The 10,365-nt window shown below is 46.5% G+C and overlaps 1 protein-coding gene across 1 annotated transcript in view; it reads left to right on the forward strand.

The window, feature by feature from the left end:
- Positions 1-5,270: 5,270 nt before the first annotated feature.
- The window catches only part of EHD3 (EH domain containing 3), a 41,289-nt gene continuing 36,194 nt past the window's right edge, over positions 5,271-10,365 (forward strand). The window contains exon 1 of the mRNA XM_004711104.4: positions 5,271-6,279. Coding sequence (XP_004711161.1) covers positions 6,053-6,279 — 227 coding nt within the window. The 5' untranslated portion in view covers positions 5,271-6,052. The remainder of the gene's footprint in view (positions 6,280-10,365) is intronic.

Raw genomic sequence — 10,365 nt, forward strand, 5'->3', positions numbered from 1 at the left:
TCTTCAAACAAGCAGCCAACAACAAGTGAGGTGTCACAGGTCCACATGGAAGAAGCACACCAGCCTGTGTAATCCAAGGAGTGTAAATAATAGAATCCAAAAGAGAGATTGGTATCAGGGCTTAAATCATGAACACCTGGTTTTCAGAATGCTACGGATGACAAATGGAAGTTGAAAATCCATTTGCAGGGTCCACGCATGGATTAAGTGTCCAATGAATGCCCTCTGACCATAGGCCTGGGGTCTGAATAACCTTGCTATCATTCACAGTGCAATGGAAAGTGGATGACTGCAGATGCAGTTAAGTTATAATTTAACACCTGATCATTTGATCTCCCTTTGACCCATTTTAAATTTGTTCTAGTTTTTCATATTTTCTACTCTCTTTCCAACTGAGGTTTGTCTTACTTTATTGTTAGGTTTTATGCTGTTTTTGTATGTTTTCTGTATATGAAATTCAGAATAGGTAAACCTATGAAATCCAGAATAGGTAAATTTATAACTGGAATACTGGTCCCTTGGGGATATGGCTGGGAAGGTTGGGAGGAAATGGAGAGCTAATAACAATGAGTACAAGAAAGAAGAAAATGTTCTAAAATTGATTGTGGTGATGATTGTACAACTCTTCTTAACGTGATTGAACTATTAAATTGTGTGATATGTGAGTTATACACCAAAAAACCCCAACTGTTTAAAAAACCAAAATTAACAAGTAAAAAGCATGAAAAAAATCAAAGTGGTCATCTGATCATATTAGATAACATCATGGGGGATGGGCAGTTATGTCATTACAGGATTTCCCAAACACTCAGGATCATGGCCCAAGAAAATGGACACGTATGCAAGGGGCTCCGCAATGTTCCTCCCATTTTTCCTATGAAATTTTTAAAGTCCTCTTCTTATTGGTGGGGGGGTGCATAATTCCATTCATAACAGTATGTGAGCACTTGCAGCATTTCATCCATTTGTTGTACATCCTAACAGGTTTTCTCTCAATTGCTGGAGCCTTGCCTTTCACCAATGCCTTCAGTGCACCGTGGACTTCTTTCTTCAGTACTTCTGGCACTTGACCCTATGCTATCTCCTGAAACGATTGAATGTTGGCCAATTCCTTGGGGGAGTGGGGACAGTGACTATGTATTCCTTCCATCTTCTTGTTGCTCTTATTTTTCTTTTTAAAATCATTTCATTGAGGGCTCGTACAACTCTGATCACAATCTATACATCCATCCATCGTGTCAAGCACATTTGTACATTTGTTGCCATCATCATTCTCAAAACATTTTCTTTCTACTTGAGCCCTTGGTATCAGGTCCTCATTTTTCCCCCTCCCTCCCCACCCCCTTCCATCATGATCCCTTGATAATTTATAAATTATTATTGCTTCCTGTATCATTCGATACTTTGCCAATAAAATCCTTCAATATGGAAACTTGAGGCTTGAGGGTTTTTCCCTTCAGTTCTTTCGGCTTGAGAAATGCCAAGTACACTCTTCCTTTTTGGTATTCTAACTCGGGGTCTTTGACATTTTATTATAATACTTTATTTTGTCATTTGGAGTTGCCCTTTGAAATCTTCCGTTCTTTCTCTTCATCATTTCTTCCATTCACTTTAACTACTCTAAGTTTAAGAGCAAGTTTCAGTCTTTTCTGACATCTATTTTGTTTTGTTCTTTCTTTCCCGCGTCTTTTTAATGACCTTTTGCTTTCTTCGTGTATAATATCTTCAGTGTTATCCCACAATAATTCTGGACTTTGATCATTAGTGTTCAATGAGTCAACTCTATTCTTAAGGCAGTCTCTAAATGCAAGTGGGAAATATTCAGCTTCACTAGGCAGTGCCAAATTGTGTACCAATGTGAGTGTGCCAATCTAATGCCCAGCAGGATCATGTGAGTGTTCTCTTTGCCACTGGGTATCATCCGACACATTGATTCATTCACACACTCATTCATACTTGGTGGGTGTGAAGTGCTATCTTATGGTAGTATGCCATGTATCTAATTACTAATGTGGTTCAATATATATTTTCTGTGTCTATGTATAGGAAATGTATATGTATACTTTTGTCAAAGTAATTTTTGCATCTTTGCCATTTTTTATTATTGGAATTTTGGTCTTTTTCTATTGATGCATAAGCATTAAATATATATTGCATATGCTGGTACTATTCGGAACTATAGGAGTAAGATGAAGCTTTCTACTCCTTTAGAGAGTTACAATCAGAAACCCATAGGGACATGTCTACCTTGTTCTATAGAGTCACTATGAGTCAGAATCAATTCTATCCCAGCGAGAGAGACTGTTTGGAACTGATATTTTTATGCAATTTAATGCATTGCCTGCATTTCACTCTTTTGTATCTTCAGTTGAATATAAAATTTTGACCATATTTTTTAAAGACTTAAAAATATCTTAAGTCTTTCCAGCTGTAGTTTTTAGTATTTTGTTTAAGGATTTCTTCTTGATTTTGTCGTCATTCTCTCTCTCTCTCTCTGGCACACACACACACACACACACACACACACACGTGCAGCTTCTTCTAAAGATTTTGAGGTTTTACTTTTTTCACATTAACTTTTTCATTCATCTGGATCTTTTTTATACAGCATAAAGTCAGAATCAATTTTTATTTTCACATTTCTTCTTATGCCTAACCAATTGCCCTGAGATCATTTATCAAAAAACTCCTTATTTAACCAATTTTATTTATTGTACTTTTTGTGATCTATAAGTCTTCCATATTTGTTGACTCGGTAATTGTCTCATTGTGCGATTTGTCTGTCTCGATGCCAGGACTACGTAATCTTAACCACCACAGCTTTAACACAACCTCCTCTGGACAAGTCCCCTTCGTCTCTGCTGTAGCCCTTGTCTTTGTAGTGTTGCCTCTTTTCTTCTCTTTTTCCTCCCTCTTCCCCCTCCCCCCTTTTCCTCTTCTTCCTCCCCCATTTTCTTCTAGAATATTTTAAATAACTGTGTACTTTTATCCCTATATATATGTTGTAGCAACAACCTTGTTAATTTTCTTCAAAAGCCGTGCTCTGATTTTGGTTGAGATTATATCTATTGATTTACTGATCTATCAATTATGTTGTAGAACTCACATTTCTATAGCATCAAGTCTTTCTGGGTTTGAACATAATATTTCATTTATTTGTTAATTCAGAACTACTTCAATGTCTGCCAACGAGCTCTGCCGGCACTGTCCTATGGGTGTTAGATTATCAATGGCAAGGTTGCTGGCTCAAACCTACCAAGCAATCCACCAGGAGAGAGATGAGGCTATCTGCATCTATAAGGATTTCCAGCCTAGGAAGCATTACATAGTTGCTATGAGTCAGCTCTGCTTCAGTACAGTGGGTTTTGCTTGGATTTTATTGTCTATCCATAATTGTTATCATTTTCCACATCTGTATCTGCTAGGTTGATCTGGGCCTAGTTTTACTAATTGGTGAAAGAGCATCTCCAACTATCTTGTCTTCTAAAACAGAAAGTCCAGTATCACCTTAGACTCCACCCAACCTTCATTTCTTCTCTTTCATTGCTTACCCAGATCTTGTCAAGACGATGCCTTAGAAATCAAATCTCTATGGGAATGGAAAATAGGACAATGGATGCTGGTGACAGCTGATGCCATTGATTTCATTGTGCTATACACATTGTACTGAAACATCAGATTAGCAAGGTTCAGATCACTTATGTTCCTACAACAATTAAAATTAAATAATTTTTTTAAAACCTCTTGACTTCAACCACTTTTGTAGCCCTAGGGCCACTGTCTTCTAAAATATTAACTAGTTCCCTAACTGGTCTCTTGGTCTCCTAGCTGATCTGTTTTATCTCCTCTTCTCCCTCCTCTGCACTGGTAACATTGGTGATCAGCAGGATCACTCCAGGACATACCGCCACTTTGATTAGTCCCCTCCTGGTTAGTTAGTCTGTGTCTCAGTTTCCCCATCTGTGGAAGGAGTATAATAGGGGCCATCTGCCCCGGTATTTTATCAGGGACACTGTTTGGATATGTTTGAATGGAAACCAGATAGGCTTTTAGTTGGTTTTATGAGTACTTTTAAATTCTTTACTGACAAGTTGCTGCTTTTTTGTTTGTTTGTTTACATCTAGCCTAGCTATTCCCAGTCCCACCCTCCTTGATACAATATTAGAGATTAGTACTTTACCCCATAGATAAAGGTTAAACCAAACAATGCTTGCTGAAAACTTAGCCAAGGTCCCTGCAATGTTGATGATTATTAATAATATGAAAATCTTTATTGGTTCTTTATTCCATGTAAGGGTCCTGTCTTGACATGGAAAACCTTCACACACACACACACACACACACACACACACACACACACCCCAGCCTCATTCACTCCTTTCCACCCTCATGGGTCCTACCCTACAGCTATATTTACTATGCCTGAGCACCGAGTCTTCTCATGTCCCCAGTGCCTTTGCAAATGTCCTTTATGGAGCTTAAAATCTCTTCCCTTCTCTCTGATTTATTACAGACCCGCAAGATCTCCCACAGGCATGCTTCCTGTGAAATTTTCTTCGAATCACCCAGACAAAAGCAATGACGCCTCCTTTGTGATCTCGCTGTCGTTGGGGGCCGTGGAGTAGGTTCCGACCCACAGTGACCGTGCGCACAGCAGAACATATCACTGCCCGGTCCTGTGCCATCCTCTCAATTGTTCCGAAGCTGGACGTGGCAGCCACTGTGCCACGGTGTGATTTAGAACCTCTGTTTCCATCGCTCTGTGAAATCCGGCCCTCACTGAGACTCGTGGAGGGGGGCATCTGTATAGTGCTCATATTTTTTATCCACTTTGTATCCCCAATAACCAAAATTGTGTCTCTCCCTTAATATTGGTGCAATACTTGTGCGAGTTCTGTTTGCTTCATTCTAGGATTTTCCTTTATTGGAATGAATGAACAGATGGATGGATGGATGGATGGATGGATGGATGGATGGATGGATAGGAACGGTTTTGACTCCACACTAGACATTGCAATAATGTTCCTCGGTGCTAGTTTGGGTTATTTTTAGCTCACCTGACGACACTTCCATGCCCCCAAGAGAAATAATCCTGAATACCACAGTGCCTGTTTGCCTCGCCATCTGGTCGGCGCTGACCCGATAGGGCAGAGGAGAGCTTCCCTACATCTTCCGAGGCCACACATCTTCCTGGAAGCAGAAAGCCAAGTCCTTCTCCAGCAGAGCAGCTGGTGGGTTAGAACTGCCCACCTGGTGGTTAACCTCCCAAGTGTAATCCACCACGTCATCCGAGCAGCAAAGGTGGGGTAGGTTCTTCCAGCTTCATCAGCGTCCCTGAGAGGGCGCGGTACCCAAATCAACCCTCCAGAGGCGGGGACTGAAACCACGGAGCTTCCCCCTGCGCTCAGCATCCCTGCCAGGGCCCTGCGCAGCTCAGAATCACAAGCTGGGCGCCTGCCCATAGACATGGCGACGCCCTGCTCAGCTTCTCTCCGCGGAGCTTGTGGGGCCGTTCTGGCCTTGCCAGTACTTGGGGACTTCCTCCGCGAGCCAGCTTCCTGCGCCGCTGGCATTTAAGCCGGCACCTCAGGCTGCGGGATGCCACTGCAGAAGTGGAACGGCGCGCTGGTTGCCCGGAGAAGGAGCGGAGCCCGAGCATCCCTGAAACACTGCATCCCAGGCTGAGCCGCGGAGGGCGAAGGGAGAAGTCCAGGACGCTGTCATCTGACAGTTTTAATTGCAGGGTTGACTTTCAATCCCACGATCGCAACTTGCCCGCTGCACCCTCCGATTATTTTCCCTCCGACCTGGTGAAGAAGGGCTGCGTCTCTGGAGCCGCGGGAGAGGGCGCGCCCGGTCCCGCTCTGTCGCCCTAAGGACCTCGAGCCGCGCGCCCCGGCCATGGTGCAGCCGAGCCCGGCGCTCCGGTGAGGCGGCGGGCCGGCCCTGCAGGCGCCGTCCCGGGGAAACCGAGGGTCGCGGGGACCGGGCACATTCCCGCTGGGGCAGTGCGCACCCGGGGCAGGGGGCCCATCGGGCGGCGGCGGCCACGATGTTCAGCTGGCTGGGGAGCGACGACCGCCGGAGAAAGGACCCCGAGGTCTTCCAGACGGTGAGCGAGGGACTCAAGAAACTCTACAAGAGCAAGCTCCTGCCGTTGGAAGAGCACTACCGCTTCCATGAGTTCCACTCGCCCGCCCTGGAGGATGCTGATTTCGACAACAAGCCCATGGTCCTGCTGGTGGGCCAGTACTCCACAGGGAAGACCACTTTCATCAGGTGAGCGGGCCCAGAGAACCACCAGCCCCACCCAGACCCGCTGCCCAGCGCCTAACCCCTCCGTTCACTCCGGTGAACCTGTCTCGGGTGAATTTGTTCTGCAGTCCGCAAACAAACGTAACGTCTTCTGCTAAAGGTTCTGAAGAAATCCTGGTGCCTGTGTCAAAACTTAACCCCAACTACCCCCCCCCCATCCCCCTCTGCATCTCACACCCCACCCCACATCACTCCACCGTTCTTAGCCGAAGTGTAAAGTTCAGACCACCCCCACTGGCCCCCTTTTTATGGATGGTGATTCTGAAGCCCAGTAGGTTCACATGGAGGAAGAACTGGTCTTGGAGTGCCTGTGCCACTAGGAATGACTGTCACCCTCACTTTGGGGGGAACCTCAGTTCCAGGTCACAGACATGCCCCTTACCGCCGTGACCACCTCCCCTGACTCCCAAAGTGCTCTGTTACTCAAATAGAGACCGCCAAAGACATAGCTGAGGCGTTCTGGTGGGAAGAGGCTTGGGAATGAGCATGGCCTGGCCTCCTGCCTGATGGTGTCATTTGTCCTTTTATCATCTTCCTTCTGTGGGGCAGAGCCCCAGCACCTATCTCTTCATAATATACAGAAGTGGAGTATCTCCTCCTCCCCCCTCCCTGGTCTCCCTTGTTTGAGCTTAATAGTATAGTAATAATGTTTAAGGGCTTTTAGAGCCCAAGGGTTATTGGAAATTGTTTCATCCCGACTCTTGACTTTGTAAGTGAGATAGCTGAGGAGGCACAGAGAGGTTAACTGCATTGGAGACAGATCTGGGATACAGGTGCTAGATGCGTGTGAGCAGATGGTTGGCTAAATGCCCTTGACTTTGAGAGTGAGTCATCCCCTCCGCTGAATGACAGAATCCTTGGACTGGCGAGATCCACAAGAGGTCAGTTCGTCTGCTTGCATTTAGAAAAATTTGTACCCTGAGAAGCCCCGGTGGAGTGGCTGCAGGCCCTCTGAGAGAGAACGACGAGGCTTTCTACTCCTGTAAAGAGTTGTGGTCTCCAAAACCCACAGGGACCCTTCTGCCCTGTCTGGTAGGGTCTCTGTGAGTTGCAGTCGACTCAATGGCAGTGAGTTTGGCTTGGTTTGGTATCCTGTCTGCCAAAGTGATCAGAATCCTTCCTGTCTTTACACAGTAGCTTCTCACCAGGTCTCAGTCCAGGCCATTTTTCTGGGCCTCATTTATAGCCACTGTCAAGCTATTGGGGGGTTGTAGTGCTTTATATTAACGTGGGGTTCAGTGACACTCCCCCCCACCCCAGGCCAAAGTCAAGGTGCTCTTCCCCTGAAGAAGACTTCAAAGAGGAGTTCTCCTCTTTCTCTCCCATGACTATTTGAGCTTTCTACAACATATAAAACAATTGTGCTTTGCTTGGTGGGGGGCGGGGGGCAGGGGGGGGGACTGACAAGTGAAAGAAGATCTGGCCAAGTATTAATTTTCTGTAAAGCCAAGCTTATAACGCTAGCCTTTTGGTAGAAGGACACGTGGTGCCAGCTATCACGTCATGTCTGAACAGAACACCAGATCGAGATGGTTCTAGTGCATGGACAGCTTTGAGTACAACAGCTCTGAGAGGCGGGGTGGTAGAAGAAGCTCAACCTGGGAGGTAACAGGGCTGTTGACTTTGGGCTCCTTTCGATGGCTAGTTAGCACTGCAGGGGCCTGTCTGTGGTGGTTAATCTAATCCAATGGCTCTTACAGTGTTGGCCAGGCTCTCCTCTGAAAATCTGAAGAGAGTTATCTTTAGAGAAATGCATATGCCTCCACATTTGCTCAGGCTTTTGAGAGCACAAGAACTATCCTCGTGTCCTAAAAATAAACCAAAAAGAAAAAACAACCTCATTGCCATGAGAACGAATCCAGGTCCCTTATCCTTTTAAACCCTCATTTCTGTCAAAGGCATTTTAGAGCCCCCTAAACGCTGTACAGAGTTTCCTTTGTAAACCTTGCATTTTCCTCGGGCTGGACAATGTCCCATAGAAAATACAGGCCATTTTCAAACGGCCTTCCCTAGCTCCCTGCATGTGCCTTCATTGTAACTCTGAGAACCTTTGCTGGTGCTTTCCTTCCAGGAGCAGGGGCACATCTGAGGCAAGGCAGTAGTTCTGCTTAGCATCTTCGGGGTCTAACCCAGAGTCTCCCCGACAGGGGGTCCCCCAACAGACATTTGCAGAGGGCCAGGCAAGACAGAGTGAAGGCGTGTCCCTCAAGACAGGGTTAAGTGCCTTTCATCTGAGACAGTCTCTCTCTGCTTCCCCTGAGTCATCTCTGGCTGTTAAACGTGACTAGGAAAGAGACCGAGTGGGGTTGCTTCTGATTACTGTTATCTGGCGGAGACAGGAAGGCCCGTGGAGGCAGGTCCCTCTTCCCTCTTACCAGAGCGCTCCCTCCCCACTCGGGCCAGTAACAGAATTAGACATGCGTTTGAAAAGCTGCCTCCCTTGAGGGAGAACAACCCCAGCAGGGCAGGAGGCGAAGCCCTCCTGAAGAAATGGCATGTTTTTCTTCCTTCTCATTAAATTCAATGAACAGGGGTGGGTTGTTTCTAATTGGAAAATACAGAAAAGGAAAAAAAATCCGCCCACAATTCTACACCTTGGGGGAAACCATGACAGCTGTATGTATATGTTTCTCAGGCGTTCCCGAGCGACACCCATGTCTAGCTGCTAGACGGCAAACCCAAAGCTTGGCCATTCAGACTCACCCGAGGCTTCTCATAAGCCGAGTCTGGGGAGCGGCTTCTGAAAGGTCCCCAACCTTGAAAACCCGAGGGAGCAGTTGTCCCGGGCACATGGGGGAATCCTCTTGATGCGCTCCTGAAAACAGCAGCAACATCGATCCCCCCAGCAGTTGAAGCTGGTTTAGAACAGGCCTTGTGTAGGACCTGGTATGAATTTTCTTTTCTAACTTACAGCATGAACATTCCCCATAGAAGTTGAAAATCTCTGTAAGTGTGATTTTTAACAGCCGCGTACTGCTTCAGCACGCATCTGTGAGTGTTTCATGAATCCATTTCTTTGGGAGGTTTGAGGTTGTTTTTCCTTTGGGGGGGGTGTCCCTCGGAACATCTCTATGGATAATGTTTGCCCACTCCTTGGGCTGCTGTCTTAGAGGGTCCCCAGAAGGAATGAGTAAGGCCCGGGTTATGCAGGGCTTGGGTGTGTGGTATTGAGTCTTATTTCCCAATCTCTTTCTGAAGGGCTAAGCTCGGACAGCCCCCTTTCCCTAAAACAACTGGAGCAGAGAGGTGCCCTGGACTGAGATTCCACGGGGCCTTTGTTTCTCCCTCACCCATCCTGCTTCTTGCCTGAGGACAGCAATGATCCTCTGTGAGGGCTTTTCCCTCAGAACCAGAGACCTGTCTCTTCTCTGACCTGCCCCTCGGTCTTGGTGCTCACCCACCTTGTGTTAGGTGTGCTTGCCACAGGGTCTGCTTCGTCTCAGAAAAGAACATTCTTCTAATAACTAATTAATGCGTTATGATCTCTGCCTGAAATAACTTCGCTGGCCTAAGGCCCGGCAACCCAGAGTAATAAAATAAACAATAAATGGGCCTGCCTGCGGCTCTTTCCAACACAGGCTGCCTCTTTGGAGCACAGTAGCTCTGTGTCCCTCTGGCCCTGGAAGCCTTCCCTCTTGCCTCTATTTTTCTCCCTTCACTACTTTGTTCTGGTGTCCAGCTAAAGTCGCTCTTCCCTTGGACTCTTTGGCCCCCTGGTCACTCCTTGCTGCCCACTTTTGGTGGCTCTTCTTTTCAGGGGGTAGCAGGTCTCTAGGACAGCTGACCATCTCAGAGACAGACGCCGGCCCGAGTGTTCCCATGGTGCGGACCTCGGCTTCCTTAAAGACATGCTATTAGGTCCATGCTGACTTTGCCCGAGCTGAGGAGGAGCACACCACCCGGGAGGGTCTAGGGACGTGGTTCTCAACCTTCCTCATGCTGCGACCCTTTAATACAGTTCCTCATTTAGTGGTGACCCCCCACCATAAAATTATTTTTGTTGCTACTTCATAACTATCACTGTCATTTTGCTACTGTTATGAATTGGAT

The sequence above is a fragment of the Echinops telfairi genome, unplaced genomic scaffold, assembly GCF_000313985.2.
Source record: "Echinops telfairi isolate 266 unplaced genomic scaffold, ASM31398v2 ScPeMD7_10;HRSCAF=50, whole genome shotgun sequence".
NCBI lineage: Eukaryota > Metazoa > Chordata > Mammalia > Afrosoricida > Tenrecidae > Echinops > Echinops telfairi.